Source organism: Esox lucius, chromosome 19 (genome assembly GCF_011004845.1).
Source record: "Esox lucius isolate fEsoLuc1 chromosome 19, fEsoLuc1.pri, whole genome shotgun sequence".
In the NCBI taxonomy this organism is placed as follows: domain Eukaryota; kingdom Metazoa; phylum Chordata; class Actinopteri; order Esociformes; family Esocidae; genus Esox; species Esox lucius.
This window is the reverse complement of record NC_047587.1, coordinates 43,100,366-43,127,444: the sequence shown is the minus strand read 5'-3', so window position 1 is coordinate 43,127,444 and position 27,079 is coordinate 43,100,366. Positions and strand designations below refer to the sequence as shown.

The 27,079-nt window shown below is 39.4% G+C and overlaps 1 protein-coding gene across 3 annotated transcripts in view; it reads left to right on the top strand.

The window, feature by feature from the left end:
• The window catches only part of spty2d1 (SPT2 chromatin protein domain containing 1), a 38,233-nt gene that overhangs the window by 2,967 nt on the left and 8,187 nt on the right, over positions 1-27,079 (top strand). Inside the window, exon 2 of one of the 3 annotated variants that reach the window (XM_010884346.3) lies at positions 15,686-18,081. In XM_010884346.3, the coding sequence (XP_010882648.1) occupies positions 18,022-18,081 (60 nt within the window). In that variant the 5' untranslated portion in view covers positions 15,686-18,021. Of the gene's footprint in view, positions 1-15,685; positions 18,082-27,079 lie in introns of those variants that run through there. The other 2 variants (XM_010884345.4, XM_010884344.3) reach the window with 2 other exon arrangements.

Below are 27,079 nucleotides of genomic sequence, written 5' to 3'. Positions count from 1 at the left end.
TACATAACACTGCACACTAGCAGCAGTTTAAAAGAGTATACTGAAAATTAGCAGCACATCTGGGTATTAGCCTATTATTTATTATATACAGGTGCTGGTCATAAAATTTGAATATCATCAAAAAGTTAATTTATTTCAGTAATTCCATTCAAAAAGTGAAACTTGTATATTATATTCATTAATTACACACATACTGATATTTCAAATGTTATTTTTTTTTTAATTGTGATGATTATAACTGACAACTAATGAAAATCCCAAATTAAGTATCTCAGAAAATTTGAATATTACTTAAGACCAATGCAAAAAAATGGCATGTCGATCAGTCTGTGGCACTGCTCAGGTGTTATGAAAGTTTAGGTTGCTCTGATAATGGCCTTCAGCTCTTCTGCATTGTTGGGTCTGGCGTATCGCATCTTCCTCTTCACAATACCCCATAGATTTTCTATAGGGTTCAGGTCAGGCGAGTTTGCTGACCAATTAAGAACAGGGATACCATGGTCCTTTAACCAGGTACTGGTAGCTTTGGCACTGTGTGCAGGTGCCAAGTCCTGTTGGAAAATGAAATCCGCATCTCCATAAAATTGGTCAGCGGCAGGAAGTGCTCTAAAACTTCCTGGTAGACGGCTGCGTTGACCTTGGACCTCAGAAAACACAGTGGACCAACACCAGCAGATGACATGGCACCCCAAACCATCACTGACTGTGGAAACTTTACACTGGACTTCAAGCAACGTGGATTCTGTGCCTCTCCTCTCTTCCTCCAGACTCTGGGACCTTGATTTCCAAAGGAAATGCAAAATGTACTTTCATCAGAGAACATAACTCAGCAGCAGTCCTTTTTGTCTTTAGCCCAGGCGAGACGCTTCTGACGCTGTGTCTTGTTTAAGAGTGGCTTGACACAAGGAATGCGACAGCTGAAACCCATATCTTGCATATTTCTGTGCTTGGTGGTTCTTGAAGCACTGACTCCAGCTGCAGTCCACTCTTTGTGAATTTCCCCCACATTTTTTTATGGGTTTTGTTTCACAATCCTCTCCAGGGTGCGGTTATCCCTATTGCTTGTACACTTTTTTCTACCACATCTTTTCCTTCCCTTCGCCTCTCTATTAATGTGCTTGGACACAGAGCCCTGTGAACAGCCAGCCTCTTTAGCTATGACCTTTTGTGTCTTGCCCTCCTTGTGCAAGGTGTCAATGGTCTGTCTTTTGGACAGCTGTCAGGTCAGCAGTCTTCCCCATGATTGTGTTGCCTACAGAACTAGACTGAGAGACCATTTAAAGGCCTTTGCAGGTTTTGGGTTAATTAGCTGATTAGAGTGTGGCACCAGGTGTCTTCAATATTGAACCTTTTCACAATATTCAAATTTTCTGAGATACTGAATTTGGGGTTTTCATTAGTTGTCAGTTACAATCATCACAATTAAAAGAAATAAACACTTGAAATATATCAGTCTGTGTGGAATGAATGTATACATTATACAAGTTTCCCTTTTTGAATGGAATTACTGAAATAAATCAACTTTTTGATGATATTCTAATTTTATGACCAGCACCTTATATATACATGGCAAGTAAGGCCGTAATATACATAACAATGTAAGCTAGCAGCAATTTGGTAGAATTATTGAATATTTTAGATCCATATGAGTGTAATAAGCTAATGAATTTGACAGCACATTACAACTACGTAGTGAGATTTAAGGAAAAAAATATATACACAGCAAAAATATATCAAGAAGAGAAAGCAATAATATACATAACACTGTACACTAGCAGCAGTTTAAAAAAAAGAGTACTGTAAACTAGCAGCAATATTGGTGGTGGTATGGAAATTATATGTAGGCCCATGTTTTGCGTTTCAAACTGTTGAAGGCTCATTCATTGACCGTAACACGCTATAACGGTATTGGGCTTGTTTTTGAAGCTGCGGTTGCTTGTTTAACTTGCGAGTTGGCAACACAGATTTCTTCCGTCGTCTGTCTTAGCTAGTCCTTGCCTTTACTGAGCAATGCAGTAATAAATTAGTTGTTTTATTTCACCTATAGAAATGTTACTAATAGTTTGATTAGTTTGTACATTTTGTTGACGTTAGGGTCAGACCATTTGTCATTTTTCAACGATGAGCATTAAAAGGGGAAAAGACCACGTGTCTGGCCATGTGGAGAAGTGCAGCAGTAGTGAGGGTCAACCTACCGATTTGGTCAGGTCCAACGTGAAGGATAAAAGTTTATCCTTTGTTGGTGAGTGTAGCTCATAGAATTCATATATATTCAATAAACATTATCCAGGATACTACCTTGGACACATTTTTGTAATGCTGTCATTGAAAATGTATTTACATTCTGAATATCATTTAATTTTTTACACATTTAGTTTGTATTGTATGACCAGATAGTATTAGTAGAGGTTTGTGATATACAGGTACAGTATTCACTCTTGATTTTGACTCTTTGTTTGAAGTCAAGTGTTAAGCTACCAAGTTCATTACAGTTTTTCTCAAATGCCAAAACACAAAAGCCAATCCTATAAACCAAATGACCAGTTGTCTAAACACATTTACTAAATCTAGCCATGATTGTCCAATATCATAAACAAATTTCACATGAAGACACAATTCACAAAACACAATCCTCCATTCTCATAAATCTTAACACATTTTTCCTTGCTAAAACACAAGTTGCAAAAGAACTCTGCTCATATTCTCAAATTAAAGCTCATGTGATGCAAAATGCTTGCCACAGTCAGCAATATTTGAACACAATGAACACACCTGGCGTCATTCATTACACACAACGACTCAAAATTGAAGACACTTGTTGCTGGCCATGGAAGAAGAGGAGCAGGCCAACGAGGAAGAGGAGTTCAAATCAGAGGAGGAAGAGGAGCAGGCCAACAAGGGAGAGGAGAAGGTCCAGGAGGGAGAGCAAGACAACCTTGCACCATCATTACGGACGAGATGCGAGCAACAGTCATTGACCATGTCATTGTCCATGGCATGACAATGGCTGAAGCAGGACTAAGAGTCCGTCCAAACCTGAGTAGGTTCACCGTGGCCACCGTTATCAGGGCATTCAGACAACACAACAGGTATTGTACTCTATTGCTTTCATTGTCACAATACAATTTTACTAGCCTGTGAAAGTAGTCTATTGGTTTCAAATCAGTTGTTACTGTATTGTAAAACATGTCAATTGACAACACATGTTTCTTTCTTTAGAATTGAAAGAATGCCACATAGAGGTGGGAGGGTTGCCAAAATTACAGCGGCACAAGAAACCCTCATTGTGGATATGGTTTGTGAGAACAACCTCATCAGACTCCGGGAGATCAGAGACAAAGTCATTGCCGATAATGTCAACTTTGAGAGCATTGATGATGTCAGCTTGGCCACAATAGACCGAGTTCTCCGGCACCAAAAGATGCGGATGAAACAGGTCTATAGGGTTCCCTTTGAGCACAACTCTGCGCGACACAAAGACCTACGTTTACGAGTATGTGCAAGTAAGTATACATCCATGTTCACAGTACAGTTAGTGGACATATTGTGTTGCTCAGTGGCCTACATTACTTCTGGACAATACTGTGCTACCTGATTGACTGTTGTTCTGAACACCTGTGCACTTTCACATTTTCACAGAGGATATTACAGTTGGACGCGATGGCCAGACCTCATGAGTACCTCTTCCTGGATGAGGCTGGCTTCAACCTGCATAAACGAGGGCAAAGAGGCTGTAACATCATTGGCCAAAGAGCCATCACTGAGGTTCCTGGCCAACGGGGGGGTAATATTACTCTTTGTGTGGCCATGGGTTTGGAGGGGCTTGTCCACCGGGCATGCTGTCCTTGGGTCTTACAACACCCAACGTCTCCTCACCTTCCTAGAGGAGCTAAAAGACATCCTCCTGGACCGCCAACAACACCATTTATGTGATCATTTGGGACAATGTACGCTTCCACAGAACAAACCAAATCAGAGAGTGGTTCACCACCAACAGTAACCACTTTTTAAACATCTGTCTGCCACCCTACTCCCCTTTCCTGAACCCTATAGAGGAGTTCTTCTCATCGTGGAGATGGAAGGTTTATGACAGACAACCATACACTAGAGAGAACCTCCTAAGGGCAATGGAGCTGGCCTGTGTTGACATCCCAGTGGAGGCCTTGCAAGGATGGATTCGCCATTCCAGGGCTTTTTTCCCGCGGTGCCTGGCAAGAGACAATATAGCCTGGATGAGGTGATGTGGCCCGATGCAGCTCAGCGACATAATGCCGCACAGTGATTGTGGTGTGTGTGTTGTGAATAAAGTAAATAAAAAAACTTCACACCCTGATCATGTTTTCAAGAGTACTGTTGAGTGCAATAGATTCTGTTTTTGCATTGAGTTGTGTTACAGTAGTGTAAATGCAGAATTTACTATAGATTTATACTCTTCATATGAAACTCACAAATCTAAATGCCTAATCCTCTGCAGAGATCTAAGAAGATCCATTACTGTAAAGTTTCTAAAAATATGCATTGGCAGTTATGAAACAAAGAACCTTCTCACAAATTGAGCATTGTGTTTTCAATTGTTTTGCTGTAGTGAGTAATGATATGTATAGTGTTTACATTTTTGAAAGCTTCCAGCTGCTCTTTTGGTGTGAAAGTTTGAGTTTTGAAGTGAGAAGGTGTGGTTGTGTTTATGTAGCTTTAGAAAAGGGTGTTGTGTTTAGACATTGGGGAACATGGAGGAAACGTTTGTGAAATGTGTTTTAGCATTTGAGAAAAACTGTAATGTAGCCATGCAGGAGAATTGGCTATGTTTTAAGTGCACAACATCAGTGGTACAGATGTCAAAAGATCTCCCTTAGGATGAAACTTGTCTTCAATACCCAGATTACTTTATTTCCAGCGCACAACTCGAATACCATGATAAGTGATAATGCATTGTATTAGCAAAGGGTCTTAGACTAGAACAGTTCAACAATTCATAAGGCCCATGTTCCACCTCCCATAACTGCCTTCCTTTTATATTCCTCTGTCAATGTGAGCACAACAGAGATTTCCCAAAGTGGCTATAGTCATTTGCATGCCGTATGTGCTAATACGGCATGCAAATGACTACACTCAATATTTTATGGTCTACACTGCAACCAAGCATAAAGTGTAAAAGATTAAAAACTATTACAAATGAGAAACACTAGAAATACAACGGTTTTACACACAGTAATGGGTCCCAGCCTGCCGACCCTTCCAATGGGTCACTCTTTAGTTCTGGGGATAACACAGAACATAAACAGACAAACAAGCAGCCAGGACAACATATTATCTGTGACACAGATATGGAGTGTGAATGGAAAAGGCCATCAACGTCTAACAGTGTGCAGTGTGTGGAGATGTACATGGTTGATGACTGTAACCCTTTGTCCAGAGAATCCACAGGGCAGGATCTTCAGTGGTTGATGAACTGTCTCTGAGGCAGGTTTACAGGCATGGCAGGATTCCTTGAACCTGAGCCGGGTCAACTGGTACCCTCAACTGGTACCTTCTTTGTCTGTACCGGACAAGAGAACCCAGGATCTGCATTAATCCTGGCTGGCATGGTGATTGATGTCTTTAGAACAGCAGAAGGCTATGTGGCAAGCAACAGTGGAGCAGCACACCAACCCCTTATGTGTTGGGGACAAAACAAATCACTCCATCTTTGCTAAAAAGGGTTATTGGCTCACTGGGGCTAGAAGGGGTGAAAGTCTGTGAATTGGGACAAATGGTTTCTGAAAAGGAAAGGATGTGCAGTCGGGCTGAAAGAAAGAAGTGAAACAATTACTTACTAGCATACAAAAATGGTAATACTAGCTGTAATAATGGTAAAATACATCAACAAAATAACATCAGTTTTGCAAGAAACTGAAAATACATTTCGATAGTAATTTACAAAGCTGTACAGCTAATATTTTTAAGTTTAACATTAATAAACCAAAACATGATTTATTCTATTTAATAGCCGTGCTATTAACAACGATTTTTGGTGATGAATGTCTTTAGTGCCAGCTATAGTGGTATGCATCATTTCTCCGTGTGCTTCTTTCTGGTTGTAATCTCATTTTTCGACGCGACTCCATGCCAATAGAGGCTCAAAACGTGGTTTTGAAAAAAAATGACTCGAACGAAGGTGGGAAGTTTTAATCATAAGAAGAAGCGAACTTGGAAAAAACGTGTTTGAACGAAGACATTTAGTATTTTCATACTATTAAATATTTCAGTTACGTTTTTCTTTTCTAACAGTCAATACATTTCGGCTCAATTTGGCTACATACGTCAGCTTTCTATTTTGTCTTGTTGGCTGTAATCGGATGTATCAATTTAGTGAGACGCTATAGCGTAACAGGGTATGGCATGTTCATATGTGCATGGCCTGGTGGCCAATCTAATGCCATACTGTACATCACGGAGAACTTAAAATAATTAAAATGTATCAAACGTTTTACCACAAATCATACAAATGCTGTTTGCAGCTAACATTATCATGTGTTAGTACTGCCTTTACAGCCCCAGCGAGTCCTCTCCCTCACCGAGGTAGGAGAATGATGAAACATACACTTGTGCTTAGCCGATCCATTATTAAAATGAAAAAATACAAAAGCTGATTTGGAGAGAAAAAAGCTAAAAATTTAGATGGTATCTTTATATTCGTGACCATACCCTATTATTCCTACGAGACACTTTTCCAGATGTGCCATTGTGACGATTATGATTCATCCTACTTCAGGTTGTCACAAGATCCAACTGACCAATAGTGTTACCAGATACGCCCTCCATTATCCCGCCCCTCACCCCCCTGCGAAGTTGGCAACATTTGTGTCAAGTTCGCAAAGGCAGAAAAAATATTGCAAACATTGAAGCCCTCTTCAAAACTCCACCCCCTCGAGATGTCTGAATAGCTAACCCGGCATCTGGATGACAGCATTTGTTGTTCCATAAAACTGTATGTACTGTTCAGCCATGTGCACTTATGCACCCCTATACCATCATGGATGCTGGCTTTTTAACTGTGCCCTGATAACAGGCCGGATGGTCCCTCTCCTCGTTAGTCAAGAGGAAGCGGCTTTCATGATTCCCAAAAATAATTTCTCATTTTGATTTGTCAGGTCCACAGGAAAGTTTTCCAACTCGCCTCAGTCCATCTTAAATGAGCCCAGACCCAGTGAAAGAGGCATTTCCGGACCTTGTTTATATCTGGTTTCTTCTTTGCATGGTAGAGTTTTAACTTGCATTTGTGGATGCAACGATGTACTGTGTTCACAGACAATGGTTTTCGTTTTCCTGAGCCCATGCACTACAGAATCATGTCTGTTTTTAATGCAGTCCCTTGCGTATGTGACGTGCAAGTGTAGCGATACCAGTATGGGACGATACTGGGCTCATTAACTTGTACTCATACTCATAGAAAAATTAAGTGAAACTTCATGGTTCTGTCGCCTCTGGAGGCGTAAGTATAGAATATAGAAGTTTGGTAGAGCGGAACGACGGAGATGTCAGCTATGACACAAGTAGAGTGCAAGCCCTGCTCTGCTAAATTGTCAAGAGGATGAAAGAAAAACACATTTAACACAAACAATTTGATCAAACATCTTTAAACACAGCGCAGAGTTCTATGAGTATGCTAATTCTTGCAGCACAGAACCACAACAGCTAACTCCAACACTGGAGAAGTGAAATAAATCGACAAGACAGAAAAAACTTTAAGAGCAGAGTATGAAAAGATTAAATGAATTGCACACACTTTATCACACGAGCATTAGAGCAGAGCAACCCTTTTCCTGCACGTTCAAAGTATTAAAATAGCTAGTGAGGTCAGAGAAAAGTAACTGGCTCTGTCTGTGTATGCACACGTTTGTGTTGAAGTGTCAGTTTCTGTCACATTCATAAAAAGGTAGGAATCGTCTGAGCCACAACTCAAGGTAAGAAGCCGACTAGCTAACTTTCACAACTCGATAGCCACAATGGAAGTACGTCATGCAGGTAACATTAGAGATTCGACCGCAGCAATAAGACCTCCGGTTTACGTATTTTGCCTTCAAAATAAAAGCCTGCGATGGGTTGTGTGTATGTTTTATAATTTCAAAGGAAAAACTATGTGGGATAAAATATAAATTCAACAAATTACTATTTAAATAATACATTAGACAAGGTAAAGAATATGTTAAGGAGGAGCACATTAAGAAATGGTTAGAGCTTAAATAAGTTAATGTGGAGAACCTTTCTAATATAAAGAACATCAGATTTGCTCATTAGGTTTGGAGAGGGACTGTTATAAGTCTGGGAGGCGATTCATGAACAGTTTTTTTTAAGAATGATGAATTGATGGGGAGTAATTGGATTGCTACGGAATGATGTTAAATACGTATTGTCAAATAATATTAAGTTCACAAGGAAGAGAGACTGATGTAAAGGGATGACATTATTGCAATACATAAAAAATATGTTTGTAGCATCACATGGAAAAATAACATTTTGTGACAATTGGAGGTTTGGAGATGAAGGAGTTTCAAAAGCCTGGCTACAGTATGATGCTGAGGCTGTGGTGACTAGTTGTTTTGTGTGTGGGCAGTATGCTAAAGATAAAAGCAGAAACTAACTAAACTAATTTTCTCATCTGAAATAAAAAGTTTGTATTCAACAAAATACCTTATCTCAATGAAATGTACTGAAATTAAGGCCGGGTGTCTCTGTGAAGCACTTTGTGACAACTGCTGTTGTAAAAAGGGCTTTATAAATACATTTGATTGATTGATTTGACTGAAATTAATGAATACATGACACAAAAAATAAATTATTATTTTGGCCAGTCAAAAGTATGCTTGGCTGGTGGAATTTTTCATCTACCAGTCCCCTTGGCTGGTGAGCTAAAAAGTTACATTTCGGTCACGTCTCAACATAGGATCATTTTTACATGCATTGACATCTTGCCAAGTTTGAATATTTATCTAGACACCACTAAGCATTGTGTTATCAATCAATCAATCAATCAATCAAATGCATTTATAAATCCCTTTTTACATCAACATTTGTCACAAAATGCTTTTACAAAACACCCAGCCTTAAACCCTAGGAGCAAACAACAGTAGTGTTGAATATCAGTGGCTAGGAAAAACTCCCTAAGAAGGCCAAAATGTATGAAGAAACCTAGAGAGGAACCAGGCTCAGAGGGGTGACCAGTTCTCTTCTGGATGTGCCGGGTGAACATATTAAGAGTACAAATTGTAATAATGAATAAATGCATGTGGGCAGTGTCCAGAGTCTATTTAAACCTAGTCCAGGTTGGGAGCATGACCAGATAGACAAGGACAGGGACAACACGGGACAGTGACACAATAGCTTTTTAGTCAAGTGAAAAGACCAGAACCTACCTAGTGCAGCTTTGAATACTTGATATCGGTACTTGTTATCGACAAGCACTAAAATGTAAGTACTCGTACTTGTACTCGGCCTGAAAAAAAGTGGTATCGGTGCATACCTTTACACAACTAAATGGGGATAGAGAACAGGTGTGTCCATGGGGGCGCTGCAGCCATCAATCTATAGCTGGTGGTTAGTACACCTGTGAGGTGAAGCGTTGGAGAGGAGGGAGAGCTGCCATGCCAAATGGAGCAGACTTCAAATTCTCTGAATCTTTTAAAGATAGCATGTACCGTAGATGATGTCATTCTCAAACTCTTTGTAATTTTACATTGAAAAACATTATTCTTAAATTGTTGCACTATTTGCCTGCGCAGCCTTACTCAGAGAGTGGGTAACCCCTCCCCATCTTTACTTCTGAAATACTCAGCCGCTCTGGGATGCCCTTTTTATACCCCTTCATGTTACTGACCTGTTGCCAATTAACCTAATTATTTGTGAGATGTTTCACCTTTTGCATTACACAACTTTCCCAATCTTTTGTTGCCCCTGTTCCGGCTTTTTTAAACATGTTCCTGGCATCAAATTCATATTTTTTTTCAAGAAAAAATAAAATTTCTCAGTTTCAACATTTTATATATTGTTTACGTACTATTTTACAGGGTTTTTCATACTACTTTCATTTACCCAGCCATTGTTGGGTTATGAGAAAAGTGGGAAATCTATGTTACCTATAAGCCTTTTGTGCGACATGCAATTTCATTAGGAGGAAAAGTACTCACAAAATCAAAAAATATATTATATTTAACAAAATAATATTTGAGGTCTAAATGTGTTCATGTCACTGCTGCCGTATTTACCTATAAAGTATTATCCTTTAATATGGTTGTGCCATTAAAACTGAATTTCAGTACGAGGCTTATAAGTATATAAATTGAAATTGGCAACCTGCCTCCTGTTCTGGAAAAGTCCAGTTTTCAGAGGAAACGTCCGAAAAAACTTCTCAAAAGACTGGATATTTGTTGATACATTTCTTTAATTTGGAGAACAAGTCAAAAACAAAATACCATGGGCTGTTATAAAGTCACATTGTTGCTTTTATCTTCATATACCCTCCCTTGTCAGTTCACAAAATATAATGTTTTCTGCTGAAGATAGTGTCCTATCATATTCTATGCTGTCGTGGCAACAATAGATCTAGGTCAAAGTCCACAGACCTCATGACCAACCACTCGTTTCTGTTCTGCCCAAACGGAAGGACCAAAAGAGACACCAGCAACTTCACCTTGGCTGTCAGAAGCTGTGCCATAGATTTAATAGTTTGAGCCCTGGTGTCTTCTGTTGTGGCTACAATAAGAACAGGGCTTGCTAACTAAAGTCTGTATCTTTCCTTGGCTTCACTGCTCAGCCTTAAGAACATTTGGGCTTTGACTAACAAAGTCCATTTATTATGCTGGATTTTAGATTTTATCAGGTTGCTAATCAAACAGAATACAATTCTTATAGAAGCATATTGGTGTTCATAATGCAATTAATACACAAACATTTCACATTTTAACATCATTATTTACAAACTCCCACTGAATAATAAAAGTAGAGTGTATATGTATATTCATTCTTTTAGGTACATTTTTCTTTATAAATGTACATGAGCAGAAAGCTTGGTCCGGAAATAATTGGACACTGACACAAGCTTTGTTACTTAGGCTGTTTACCAAAACATATTCAAGTTACAGTTAAATCAGGAATATGGCCTTAAAGTGCAGTCTCTTAACTTTAATTTGAGGGTATTCAGATCCAAATTGGAGGAAGAGTTTAGGAATTACAGCACTTTAATATTTAGCCCCCTTTTTTTCAAGGGACCAAAAGTAATTGGACAATAGACTCAAAAGCTGTTTCATGGACAGGTTTGGGCTATTCCTTGATTATTTCTTTTTCAATTAAGCAGGTGTGCTGGAGCCATTTCTTGTATTGTATTGCCTAGTTGTTTTGGGATGTCACTCTTCCAGGGCACTAGGTGTCAGTCACATTTATGTCACGAGGTGGGTGTTTTGTGATAAATGGCCAGGTGTGGGAAGTTTGATTTGTTCTTGATTATGGGTGCTTATGGTTTCTTACTGCTATCACCATGATACTTTACAGCTAACACTACAGGATTATTTTCTCTCTGAACCATTACTCAGCATTACGGTAACAATATCAAAGTTATTTGTTAAAACTTTATGGAATTACATTAAATGGAACATCAAACTAAATCATTGAATGGAATTTAACGTGAGTAATGAGACAAGCATCACCATAACCAATTAACGAAGTGGCTAATGGACATTTAGGCTATGATAGTCATTACAAGGTGAAAGGTCTGGACTTGATTCCAGGTGTGGCATTTGCATTTGGAATCTGTTGCTATGAACCAACAACATGTGGTCAAAGGAGCTCTCAATGCAAGTGAAACTGGTCATCCTTAGGCTGCAAAAAAAATACAGAGGGTTCACCTTGAGGTGGAAACCATTCATAAGCCTCAAGAATAGAAAGGCCAGATCAGACTTGCCAAAAAACGTCTAAAAAGCCAGTCCAGTTCTATAACAGCATTCTTTGGAGAGATGAATATAAGATCAACCTTTACCAGAATGATGGGAAGAAAAAGTAAGGAGAAGGCTTGGAACGGCTCATGATCCGAAGCAGCTTTCTGATAGTGGTACAAACCGTTTCCATTCAAGTATTTGGACAATGCTAATAATCCGCATATAAGCAGCCAGCTAGCTAACATAAAACATACACTGGTTTACTGGTGAGTGCGTGAACCAATTCTTCCTGCTGCTGTTTTCACCCCACCTGTCTGACAAAGTCTAAAATTCATCCTCTAACAACTGAAATGGGTATAATTATTAATTTTTTTAATTGCTGGCTACCTAGCTAGTTACTCTCAGCTTTAGTAGGGCTAGCTTGGAACATATTGCTCAGTAGCAATAGCACATTACTATAATAGCTACATTAACTTAACACATCTGTAAGGTTACTAGGTTCAGCTGGCTCACATCCTCTTGGTAGGCAGACACTTTTGTATTTGGAAATGAATATACCATCAGCTAGTTTATTTATCAGCACAGGAGGTGTCTCCATCCTTTCTACATTTACATTAGAAGACTGATTTTGGCTGCTGTTCTTATATGGCATATATATTTTCAAATGTAATCATAAATAAAAAATAAAAGTGCAGTGGAATTTGTTTTAGGCCAGAGGTAGACCAACTAAGGCACAGGGTGTTTCAGTTCGGCCCAGTGTATGTTTTTGTGGTTAGTAAAAGCACTCTTACCCTCTATTAAACTAAAAAATCGCAAACTTGATCCAAATTACATATTTATTATAGACCTATGAATGTATCAATAACTTTGATTTTCTGGCCAGCAAACACATTATACATCAAATAGTGCAGACCTATTTGGGCCTTGAACCAAAAAGTTTCCAAATTCACAGGCACATATTATATAAATTGAATACTTACTGCTGTTGTGCATTAAAACATTTGTCTATCTCTCCTGCGAGTGCAGGTATTTATATTATTTAAATTGTTTTTGGGGGATGCCCTTTTTTGAGTTTGGCCCATGCCCTTCCAGAGGTCTGTGCATGGCCATGCACCTTATTGTGATATATCGTTCTTTAAACACAACAGTATTTGCAGTTACTCTCTCATACTGTGGCTTTCTACAAGGGGATGATAGGGCAACCTGCTTCTGCTGGATAGGAGCTTCCTCTGTATTTAATGCATTTATAAAATGTATATCTAAATACAGGTGCTGGTCATATAATTACAATATCATCAAAAAGTTGATTTATTTCAGTAATTCCATTCAAAAAGTGAAATTGTATAATGTATACATTCATTCCACACAGACTGATATATTTCAAGTGTTTATTTCTTTTAATTTTGATGATTGTAACTGACAACTAATGAAAACCCCAAATTCAGTATCTCAGAAAATTAGAATATTGTGAAAAGGTTCAATATCGAAGACACCTGATGCTACACTCTAATCAGCTAATTAACCCAAAACACCTGCAAAGGCCTTTAAATGGTCTCTCAGTCTAGTTCTGTAGGCAACACAATCATGGGGAAGACTGCTGACTGGACAGCTATCCAAAAGACAGACCATTGACACCTTGCACAAGGAGGGCAAGACACAAATGGTCATAGCTAAAGAGGCTGGCTGTTCACAGGGCTCTGTGTCCAAGCACATTAATAGAGAGGCAAAGGAAAGGAAAAGATGTGGTAGAAAAAAGTCTACAAGCAATAGGGACAACCGCACCCTGGAGAGGATTGTGAAACAAAACCCATTCAGAAATGTGGGGGAGATTCACAAAGAGTGGACTGCAGCTAGAGTCAGTGCTTCAAGAACCACCACGCACAGACGTATGCAAGACATGGGTTTCAGCTGTCGCATTCCTTGTGTCAAGCCACTCTTGAACAAGACACAGCGTCAGAAGCGTCTCGCCTGGGCTAAAGACAAAAAGGACTGGACTGCTGCTGAGTTATGTTCTCTGACGAAAGTACATTTTGCATTTCCTTTGGAAATCAAGGTCCCAGAGTCTGGAGGAAGAGAGGAGAGGCACAGAATCCATATTGCTTGAAGTTCAGTGTAAACTTTCCACAGTCAGTGATAGTTTGGGGTGCCATGTCATCTGCTGGTGTTGGTCCACTGTGTTTTCTGAGGTCCAAGGTCAACACAGCCATCTACCAGGAAGTTTTAGACCACGTCCTGCCGCTGACCAACTTTATGGAGATGCAGATTTCATTTTCCAACAGGACTTGGCACCTGCACACAGTGCCAAAGCTACCAGTACCTGGTTTAAGGACCATGGTATCCCTGTTCTTAATTGGCCAGCAAACTCGCCTGACCTTAACCCTATAGAAAATCTATGGGGTATTGTGAAGAGGAAGATGTGATACGCCAGACCCAACAATGCAGAAGAGCTGAAGGCCACTATCAGAGAAACCTGGGCTCTCATAACACCTGAGCAGTGCCACAGACTCATCGACTCCATGCCACGCTGCATTGCTGCAGTAATTCAGGCAAAAGGAGCCCCAACTAAGTTGAGTGCTGTACATGCTCATACCTTTCATGATCATACTTTTCAGTTGGCCAACATTTCTAAAAATCGCTTTTTTGTATTGGTCTTAAGTCATGTTCACATTTTCAGAGATACTGAATTTGGGATTTTCATTAGTTGTCAGTTATAATCATCACAATTAAAAGAAATAAACATTTGAAATATATCATTCTGTGTGTAATTAATGAATATAATGTACAAATTTCACTTTTTGAATGGAATTACTGAAATAAATCAACTTTTTGATGATATTCTAATTTTTTGACCAGCACCTGTATATATCGGACAATCAGCAAGGTGGTGTTTCGAACCTGCGACCTTATATTACACAGTCAAGCGCTAACCTTGGTAGGCCATATTACCCATCCCTACAAACATGTTACATTTCAGAAATAGGACAACATGTGAATAATATTACACTATTGTAGTTTTCCGTTTATATAGCCTATAACGTTTGTGATAACGATGGTTACAATTACATGTTCCATTATTTAATAATGTTCCCATGGTGTTACATTTCTTGTGATAATAAAAGTGATGGTTATATGACTTAATCATTTATTAAATAATGTTCCCATCTAAAATTTATATTGTGATAATATTGCTGGTTATAATTATTGGTCCTTTCTTGAATAATATTCCCATTTTATTTAAAAAGATCTTTAAATATAAATGATAGAATTTAATGTTCCTTTTATAAATAAGGTTATTGCATACGTGTTTATTTTATGGTCACGATAAGTCAGCAGTACTATCAAATGGGCAAGGAAATGCTGACACCGCAACCACGAGCTCTCTCCACCATGTTGCGTTGCGATGACTACTTTTCTGCGTCATGAAGCGGTGTTCAACATCTAGCTATATATTTAGGGATAGGTAATGTTCTCACTAAGATCGTTTATCTACTAAATTCTTTATTTGAATCTTAGATTCGAATTGCTTGCTAGTTCCAGAACACACGACAACCTTTATAGCTACGTTTAAAGATAGCTAGCTACGCGACGAGGTAGGCTACTTAGCTAGCTCTAGTCAATTAGGGTATACGTTATAACTACCTAACGTTGCGTGATGACACTGATCCACCTGTCACTATATGCAAGCAGGCAAGATCCATTTATTTATACACTATGTTGTTATTAAGAGATAATTTTGTCATTGCCATCTTCTATGTGATTGTTTTGATCTTTCATTTCAGTTGCCAAGATGCATTGCTTGACATGGGGATGCTGTTGCCTGGGTAAATGCCAACATGGGCTTCTTCTGTGACCTGGTACAAGTCCTCCCCCCTGAATGATGAGGAAATAGAGGATGCTGTGCAGATGCACAGAAAGGCCTAAACTCGAGAGGAAGAACAAGAAGCTCTCTCCCCATGTTTTTATTTAATGATTTTGCAGACTGTGAAACATTCATGGATGACATGGACAAAAGAGTGTCAATTTTGAGCTTCTCTGTTAATTATGTGTTGATGAGGATACCTTCTTAGCTGTCTTTAAACCATCAGCTAATGCTGGTTTCCACACAACAAAAATACAATGGGGGTATTTCAGAAAGCAGGGTTAACATACTCTGAGTTTAAACAACATCTCTGGGTTGACTCACTCTGAGCTGTCAAACTCAGAGTTGACGGGTTCAGAACAGGTGGTAACAATCAGTTCAGTTCACTCTGAGTTAATCCTGAGTAAAGCACATGCATGAGGAGATAAAAAGCCCTAATCAATGGAACACAGTCTAACCTATTACTGATACGATTAGACTGATACCTACAATTCTGTATAATTATTTTTAGATAAGTCTTGTGGGTCTGTGACTTGGGAACACTACAAAAGTGTACAGTAAACGTTTCAGTGCCAGAGTCACATTTCTGACAGCCCGACAGATGTTGCTTTGGAAATATACTCAGTGTCACCGATGTTATACAGAAACCTGCAACACAAAGGTTTTTCCCAAACTGAGAGCAAGTCTCAATGTGTCATAGGAACAATATGAGGTCAGAGATTATTGTTCAGATAAATCAGTTCCGGATCCATGGCTGGGCAAAGTGAAGAATCTGTGCCCCCCGTTTTGTTTCACCTTAAATGGTATATGAACTAGATATGCACCCATTGATAAAAAAACAAAAAAAGCCCCCTGAGTCATTTCATCCTGGAGCTGCTCCGAAGAAATCTCCGTCGGTAGAGGGTGATCAGACACCACTTGTTTTACCCTTCCCTGATGTTTATCTGTTTGAGTGTTAACATTTTTCTGCACATTCAACATTTATCTCAGGACCAGCTCCAGGATAAAATGACTGAGGGAGCCTTTTTTTATCAATGGTGGGCAAATCTAATTGATATACCATTTGCAGTGTTTAAGGGGAAACAATGCCCACTTTGTCCCCTTGTGGATCTGGGACTGATTTATCTGAACAATATTCTCATCCCTCATATTTTGCTCAACTGTGCCTTCTACTAATATTAACAAGACGGCACATACTGTGGTCCCTGTATTATTCACTATCCTATATCCAAGGAGAAGCAGTCATGAGCAGCTATCTTAAATATATTGGCCTACAGGCCCGCTTCAAGCATAGAAAAGCATACCACTCTTTCTACATGATTCACTATGCACTGCCCTATTATTATACAATGTAGAAAACAAAGTAAAGAAATCCCCTGGAAGCAGTAGTTGTGTCCATACTTGTGCCTGGTACTGTACATAGGCCTACATATAAAACTGAAGCTGTTCAAATCATCACGCCACCGATCTTCAGGTCGGAGAGAGAGAGATAGTCGTTTGCTGGAGTTTCCGAGTTCCTATTCTAGATTATTTTGAATTCAACCTGAAACACACAAAGGAAGACCTACGAATCGGACTGTAACAGCCTGTTCCAAGAAAAAGAAGATATCCGCTTTTTTTTAATCAGGGCACGTTTTCTTGAAACCATCACGCTTTCGGAGATTTACCTTTATCATTATGTTTTGAAAGCCGCACCAGTCCGTTAGTGTATACGGATTTTCCGTTTTATCTCTGAAGGAAATGACGTTCACAAACCGGAAGACGATATCTGTTGCATATTTGCCACCGGTGTCAGAAGCAACACGAATAGATAGACATAGATTTGATATTTGCTCGGCTTGACTCTTCGTTTAAATATTCGTTCCCCCACAATATCGAGTTGTGATAAATGTAATTTATTGTTTGTGGTTCTAGTTTGAAGTAGATTAAACCGATGTCATCATAGTGAAGACTTCTAGTGCGTGGCTAGCTAGCTAGCTAGGCTCCGTTTCACGAGCTTGCAACGTATGCCTTGTTTATCCGCTGAGTTTGATTGCTAGCTAGTCACATTCATACAAACTAGCGAGTTAGCCTTCCAACTTGGCCCGTGACATTTTCTGAAGCTATTAGAAAGTCTAGATATGGTTGACGAATGTGGACACAGCTAGTTAGGGGGGGGGGTAGTCTGTGATACTTTGCCGTTCTGCCTGGGAATAACGTTATCGAATGAGTCAAACCAGTTAACGTTACAGTACTGTTGTCAGCTAAAAGCTCAGCATGGACTTCGAAAATGTCCTCTCCATCGCCTCTCAAAACCAGGGCCTCAGTAGCGTACCGGTAAGTATACCTTTTGTAACTTTTTGTTTTGCTAAAATATATAGCAGGCAAATAACGATTACGATAAATACAGTCAATAGCTTATTAATAATGGCTACAACATTTACGTAGTAAACAGTTAGCTGGTTTGATGAATACATTTATCGTATAATTACCATTTCTAAATGAACGTCTAATCCCATTGACTAGCCACATTTCTGTTTCAAGTTTTATGCCTACTTGTAAAGTATCACACCGCGGTAGACTGCATCATTAACAGGTGGAGACGGTTGTAAAAAAATGGGCTCAAGATTGCCCCAGATAATATTGAAACCAGTTGTCTGAAGCAATTGATCACTGCCTTCCCCAAATCCAACGTTGATATCACTATTTATGCATACACCATGCTTCAAAGTGCATTTGGCCGACTTGTGTGTGGTGTTGTTTTTCAATGAGAATGGGTATCATTGATTTGTGTGACAAAGCTGCACATTTTAATTTGGTATTTTATTGTCCCCAGCACAAGGTGCAAATGTGTGATGATATGGTGAATGGGTTATCTCTGTAAAGGAGATTTACTCAACCAACATTTACATAACTCTAGGTTGATATATGCTTTTTGTGCACAGACATTTTAGTCATTTTATATCAGCTCATTAAATATGGTCCCAAAGTTTGTGTTGTGTTGATATTTTTGGTAGGTGTACATTGCTGTACCTGCAGACATTTTTGTGTTTTTATTTGTTCTCCATATTTATTTTCAAAAAATTACGGTATTGAATCACAGTACAATGTTTAAATCAATTGGGCTGTGATGTTTGCCTGTTATGTGAGAAATATTAAATATGGCAAGTAATCTTTTTACCATCCATGTTCAGGGTAGGAAATGTACTTTTTGGTTCACCAGCTAATATAGCCAGTTGATGCCCAAATTTTAACAGCCGCACAACATTTTTACCTCAAAACAAATGACTGGAAATGAGACAGAGATAAATCATGTCAGAACTTTTTCCATTTTTAATGTGAACTATAATGTGAACAATTAAATTCAAACTGAAATCTTCAATGGGGAAAAATGTAAAATGAAAACCTTACAATAATCTGGTTGCATAAGTGTGCACACCCTCTTATAACTGGGGATGTGCCTGTGTTCAGAATGAACCAATCACATTCAAACTCATGTTAAATAGAAGTCATTACACACCTGCCATCATTTACAGTGACTCTGATTAATCACAAAAAGTTCAGCTGTTAGGATTTTCCTGACATGTTGCATCTCAGAGCAAAAGCCATGGTCTGCAGAGAGCTTCCAAAGCATCAGAGGGATTTCATTGTTGAAAGTTATCAGTCAGGAGAAGGGTACAAAATAATTTCCAAAGCATGGAACACAGTGAAGACAGTCATCATCATGTGGATAAAAATATGTCACAAAATATGACATTACTAAGAACTGGACGTCCCTCCAAAATTTATGAAAAGACGAGAGAACTGGTAAGGGAGGCTTCAAAGAGGCCTACAGCAACATTAAAGGAACTGTAGGAATTTCTGGCAAGTACTGGCTGTGTGCTACATGTCACAACAATCTCCTGTATTCTTCATATGAATGGGCTATGGGGTAGGGTGGCAAGACGGAAGTCTTTTCTTACTAAGAAAAACAACCAAACCTGGCTGAAGTTTTCAAAAACAAACATCAAGTCCCCAAAAGCATGTGGGAAAATGTGTTATGGTATGATGAAACCAAGGTTGAACCTTTTGGCCAAAGGTATGTTTGGCGCAAAAACAACACTGCACATCACCCAAAGAACACCATACCCACAATGAAGCATGGTGGTGGCAGCATCATGCTTTGGGGCTGTTTTTCTTCAGTTGGAACCAGGGCTTTAGTCAGGGTCGAGGGAATTATGAACAGTTCCAAATACCTGGCAATTTTGGCACAAAACCTTCAGGCGTCAGTTAGAAAGCTGAAGATGAATAGGATGTTCACCTTTCAGCACGAAAACGACCCAAAGCACAGATCCAAATCCACAAAAGCATGGCCTCACCAGAAGAATATTAAAATTTGGAATGGCCCAGCCAGAGCCAAGACCTGAATCCAATTGAACATTTGGAGCGCTTTTGCAAAGAAGAGTGGGCAAATATTGCCACGTCAAGATGTGCCATGCTAATAGACTCCTACCCAAAAATACTGAGTGCTGTAATAAAATCAAAAGGTGCTTCAATTAAGTATTAGTTTAGGGGTGTGCACACTTATGCAACCATGTTTTTTATTTTTCCCCCTCAAAGATTTTAGTTTTTCAATCGAATTGTTCATGTTATAGGTCACATTAAAGGTGGAAAATGTCTCGTTCTTTTACATCTCAATAGCCTGGCATTTTCACAGGGGTGTGTAGACCTTTTTTATATCCGCTGTATATTTGCACTGTTTTAGCATTCATCAGACAAACATATATATTTATGTTTGTGTGATAAATCTACGTATGTATGTTAACTACAGACGTTCATTTGATTATTAGTTTGACAGCACTATAGATACATATACAGTGGGGAGAACAAGTATTTTATACACTGCCGATTTTGCAGGTTTTCCCACTTACAAAGTATGTAGAAGTCTGTAATTTTTATAATGGGTACTCTTCAACTGTAGGTGACGGAATCTAAAACAAAAATCCAGAAAATCACATTGTATGATTTTTAAGTAATTCATTTGCATTTTATTGCATGACATAAGTATTTGATACATCAGAAAAGCAGAACTTAATGTTTGGTACAGAAACCTTTGTTTGCAATTACAGAGATCATACGTTTCCTGTAGTTCTTGACCAGGTTTGCACACACTGCAGCAGGGATTTTGGCCCACTCATCCATACAGACATTCTCCAGATCCTTCAGGTTTCGGGGCTGTCGCTGGGCATACAGACTTTCAGCTCCCTCCAAAGATTTTCTATTGGGTTCAGGTCTGGAGGCTGGCTAGGCAACTCCAGGACCTTGAGATGCTTCTTACGGAGCCTATCCTTAGTTGCCCTGGCTGTGTGTTTCGGGTCGTTGTCATGCTGGAAGACCCAGCCCCGACCCATCTTCAATGTTCTTACTGAGGGAAGGAGGTTGTTGGCCAAGATCTCGCGATACTTGGCCCCATACATCCTCCCCTCAATACGGTGCAGTCGTCCTGTCCCCTTTGCAGAAAAGCATTCCCAAAGAATGATGTTTCCACGTCCATGCTTCACAGTTGGGATGGTGTTCTTGGGGTTGTACTCATCCTTCTTCTTCCTCCAAACACGGCGAGTGGAGTTTAGACCAAAAAGCTCTATTTTTGTCTCATCAGACCACATGACCTTCTCCCATTCCTCCTCTGGATCATCCAGATGGTCATTGGCAAACCTCAGACGGGCCTGGACATGTGCTGGCTTGAGCAGAGGGACCTTGCGTGCGCTGCAGGATTTTAATCTATGACAGTGTAGTGTGTTTCTAATGGTTTTCTTTGAGACTGTGGTCCCAGCTTTCTTCAGGTCATTGACCAGGTCCTGCCGTGTAGTTCTGGGCTGATCCCTCACCTTCCTCATGATCATTGATGCCCCACGAGGTGAGATCTTACATGGAGCCCCAGACCGAGGGAGATTGACCGTCATCTTGAACATCTTCCATTTTCTAATAATTGCGCCAACAGTTGTTGCCTGCTCACCAAGCTGCTTGCCTATATTCCTGTAGCCCATCCCAGCCTTGTGTAGGTCTACAATTGTATCTCTGATGTCCTTACACAGCTCTCTGGTCTTGGCCATTGTGGAGAGGTTGGAGTCTGTTTGATTGAGTGTGTGGACAGGTGTATTTTATACAGGTAACAATTTCAAACAGGTGCAGTTAATACAGGTAATGAGTAGAGAACAGGAGGGCTTCTTAAAGAAAATCTAACAGGTCTGTGAGAGCCGGAATTCTTACTGGTTGGTAAGTGATCAAATATTTGTCATGCAATAAAAAGCAAATTATTTATTTAAAAATCATACAATGTGATTTTCTGGATACAAAAAAAATATTTTTAGAAATGTTGGCCAACTGAAAAGTATGAGCATGTATAGCACTCAATACTTAGTTGGGGCTCCTTTTGCCTGAATTACTGCAGCAATGCGGCGTGGCATGGAGTCGATCAGTCTGTGGCACTGCTCAGGTGTTATGAGAGCCCATGTTGCTCTGATAGTGGCCTTCAGCTCTTCTGCATTGTTCAGTCTGGCATATCACATCTTCCTCTTCACAATACCCCATTGATTTTCTATAGGGTTAAGTTCAGGCGAGTTTGTTGGCCAATTAAGAACAGGGATACCATGGTCCTTAAACCAGGTACTGGTAGCTTTGGCACTGTGTGCAGGTGCCAAGTCCTGTTGGAAAATGAAATCTGCATCTCCATAAAGTTGGTCAGCAGCAGGAAGCATGAAGTACTCTAAAACTTCCTGGTAGACCGCTGCGTTGACCTTGGACCTCAGAAAACACAGTGGACCAACACCAGCAGATGACATGGCACCCCAAACCTTCACTGACTGTGGAAACTTTACATTGGACTTCAAGCAACGTGGATTCTGTGCCTCTCCTCTCTTCCTCCAGACTCTGGGCCCTTGATTTCCAAAGTAAATGCAAAATTTACTTTCATCAGAGAACGTAACTCAGCAGCAGTCCAGTCCTTTTTGTCTTTAGCCCAGGCGAGACGCTTCTGACGCTGTGTCTTGTTCAAGAGTGGCTTGACACAAGGAATGGGACAGCTGAAACCCATGTCTTGCATACGTCTGTGCGGGGTGGTTCTTGAAGCACTGACTCCAGCTGCTGTCCACTCTTTGTGAATCTCCCCCACATTTTTGAATGGGTTTTGTTTCACAATCCTCTCCAGGGTGCGGTTATCCCTATTGCTTGTAGACTTTTTTCTACCACATCTTTTCCTTCCCTTCACCTCTCTATTAATGTGCTTGGACACAGCTCTGTAAACAGCCAGCCTCTTTAGCTATGACCTTTTGTGTCTTGCCCTCCTTGTGCAAGGTGTCAATGGTCATCTTTTGGACAGCTGTCAAGTCAGCAGTCTTCCCCATGATTGTGTTGCCTACAGAACTAGACTGAGAGACCATTTAAAGGCCTTTCCAGGTGTTTTGAGTTACTTAGCTGTGGCATCAGGTGTCTTCAATATTGAACCTTTTCATAATATAAAAATTTTCTGAGATACTGAATTTGGTTGTCAGTTTATTGGTTGTCAGTTATAATAATCATAATTAAAAGAAATAAAGACTTGAAATATATCAGTCTTTGTTGAATGAATGTATACATTATACAAGTTTCACTTTTTGAATGGAATTACTGAAATAAATAAACTTTTTGATGATATTCAGAGTTTAGTGTGCGTGTGCGTGTGCGTGTGCGTGTCGCTAGCTAGGGGAAAAAAAACTGCACCCTTTTCTTTCCTTTCTAAAAAAAGTTGAAAAGGAAAGTTTTGAGTGAGGAACTGAAGTGTTCAGTTTGCAATAGTCTCTTAATTGTAACCCTTCTGTTCCACACTGAAAACCTTCCTTTTCCAATTTTTGGAAAGGTAAGAAAAAGATGCAGTGGTCTCTTAATTTCTTCTGGAGCTGTATATAGTTAATGATTAATTGCAATTTTGTGTTCTCCAATTTGGTCCTAAATAAACAAACCTCTATTAAAACAGTGCATTATGTTAAATACATAGTTTTATTGTAAACTAAGGACATTGCTTGATTTTAAATAAGGGCAGGAGTTGTCTTAGTCCAAGTTGGTCCATTAGAACAGGGTGTCATAACCCTTAAATGTCTCCCCTCAAATTATCACAATGACTGGCAGAATGTACTGGTATCCCATGTAAATCTAAATAGACAGTTGCTGGACTGTGATCCAATAGGTCTACCATCTTATACCACTGTGCTCTTGATCAAGGCACCAAGTACAATAACAATTGTATTGGGATTCTGTTTAAAACACCCATCAGACCCTCTCTCTGGAAAGCCGTAGGCATGTATCCTACACTGAGTCACACCTATACTTTTCTAGATATTGCACTTTGACTAATAGGCTAAAAAGTGGTTAGAATGGAGTTTAGGTCAGGACCTGAAAGAAGTAGCTTTTTGTATGTTGTTTGGCTACAGCCAAATGTCTTTATTAACTTCTTTCCAAATGCTGTAAGTTGTATGACAGTGGTACCTAAAAAAAGGTGTGGTTCCTACTGTCTTCGCATAGAATAGTCATATTCAAAAGAGACCTGGTGTTTGGGAAAGGCGACTGAAACCCCCTGGCCCTACAGAGGAAGACTAATGAGTAGAGAAATGTTAACAACGATGGACTGCATTTTCTAATCAGATCTAGACACGTGATTACTGTGCAGGCCCTGATTCCGCATTCCTGGATACGGCCTTAATGGCAAACCAGGAACAAGCAAGGGAAATTCAGGAGCTTAGAATAAAGCTGGAAAACCTTACAACAAAACACCTATTTCATGTTCAGTGGTTTACTGGGTCTGATGAAGACACGTTTTTAGACAAGGTACAGTCATTTTTACTCTCCCAGACCCATCTTCCCTATTCCTGCAGAGTGAGGTGTTTTCTTACAAGTCATACTGTACTGTACCTTTAAGGGCATGTTGGGAATGTCAGCACATGGAGCGGTCACTTTTGTATCCTCTTTGTATGCAGGTTCTGTGAGTGACAAGGAGATTTGTAAGCAGTGAGGAATTATTTTCTTGCTTACCCCTGACATGGCCTTTATTGTGGACAACGGGCTTCCTCGTGGATGACCCAATTCCATACAAGATCTGTTGGCCAGCTTTTCTGTCGAGACACACGCAGATGTCAGCCCATGAGGTTAGGGAGTTCCAATCCATCGCCAAGCTAAGGGTGCAAGTTCGAATGAATGATCCAGTGAGTACAGGAGCACAAGCTGTTTGACAGCCATCCCTCTGACCATCTCAGACAGTATCAACAAAGTATTTGCATTGTCATGTCTGCTGGACTTTCTGTCCGCAACATTAGATTTGTTTGTGAGTTCTCCCAGAATCTTAATTGAACATAACAGACTATTTATAAACTATCCAGGAAAGCCATTTCATTAGTATATTATGAATTACAAATGTAAGATTATATTTGATATGAAAATAACAAAAACAGTAATGCAACATTTACAAATCTACACTGGTCAACTATCAAAATGGACCTTTGGTCAGAGCATGTGCCAAGCCGGTCGAAATGTACATTTGTTTTTGCTTTGGGTCACTCTGATTTCGTTAGTGAGATGCTTTGGTGATCCATGCATTATTTTTTAAAGACAACCAACTGCATATTTAAATAATAGCTACATGTAATTAAATGTTGATTGCTATTACCTGATTTTGTGCCTCCCAATAGGCTGTAGGTTACTTTGCAAATGTGAAAATATAAAATGTATAATTTGTAGATTATATGTATCAATAACTTGGAACACTGCGCTGCAAATCAGTTATTTGTATAGCGCTTGTATTGGCCTTTATAAGGAAAATAGTGTTAGTGAACACTGAACAGACAAAGTGAAAGATTCAACACAATGTCAATGTAATACAGAAAATATGTAAATATGGACTGTTATTTAATTGTTGAAATGATACACATTAAAATACATTCTTCATACAATCCATATTTGTTTTTTCTTTATGGGAACCATAATACTTGTTTTGAAAACAGAGTTTCTATACAGTAGGTGCTAAAATCTAAACTTCAAACAAATACTAATTCTTAATTAATTTGTAACAACTGAACTGGCACCTAAGCAGGGGGTTTGTGATAATATGGATTATCAACAACTAGCCTACTACCGACAATGGCTACGAAATAAATGAGATGATCCAGAGTGAAACTGGATACGATTCCAATATTATCAACATTAGTGTCTCTTGCCATTTGTATAAGGGGTATTGATAGCTAGCTAAGAACAACTGGTTGGCGAATAAGCCCATTCTGTTGGAACTGTAGGATATATTTAAATGGACTTTACTGTATTTTTAGTTAGCTAGTTAATGGTACTCGAAACCTAGATCAGCTATTTGCATTCAGTTGCGAGACAGATTTTTCTGCAAGCAGCGGTAAAAATAAGTGGTTCACCTTCTCTCTAATAGGGTTTGAAACCTGAAGATTATATCCTCTCAACTAGGATGTCCTGAGCCAAGATGAGTCACACCAGTTGCAACTTGTTAGAAGGATTTGACCTTGCACATGCCTGTAGTACGCATGTGATCTCCTCCAAATTCAACTCTCCATTCTGTATCTTCATGTAAATGAACATAACTTTGTACCCTTGGCCAATTAGCCTCCAAGACTCCAATGTGTGAGGTCACGCTTGCATCAAATATGATGCCATCTGGACACGATCCTAACCACGGGGCATGTAGGTCGATGACAAAGCCAAATTTTCAGTGTGCAGTAAAGTTAAGTAAAGTGTGATGGCATTTCCATCGATCAACACTCTTAAAGTAAGTAAGAACAGAGACAACATTATCTTGGCACAATTTAACCATTTATTAATTATTTGCAAATAAGAGAGACGCGTCAAACACTTACAAACATAATCGTCCGAGGAGTCTCTTACTTAATACATGAACAGTCCATATTTATTACAGCTAAAAGGGGTGTGGTAAGATGCTGCCCAGCTGTCCTATGTCAATAAAACACATTCCCTTTGTTCTATCACACGTCCTGGGCTTCAAACTAAGGTACAGGCTGTCCTCCCTCACATGGGTAACCTTCTCAACTCTTGAGGAGTCACAATGTCTGGACAAACAACAGAGACACTAAAGGGTTACACAGATTTACTGATTTACGAGTAACCCTCTAATCCGCTGGTGCCGGTCAAGGATGCCCCCTAGGCAAACACCAGATACATCTCTAACTACATTCCCTTTCTCATCCAAACATGGGGGCTCAGGATCTTTAACTAGTAACCCATTTATACATGTATAGGACCAAGTATACATCAGTTCAAGAATTTCCACAACAAAAGTTAGCATATAGAGTAA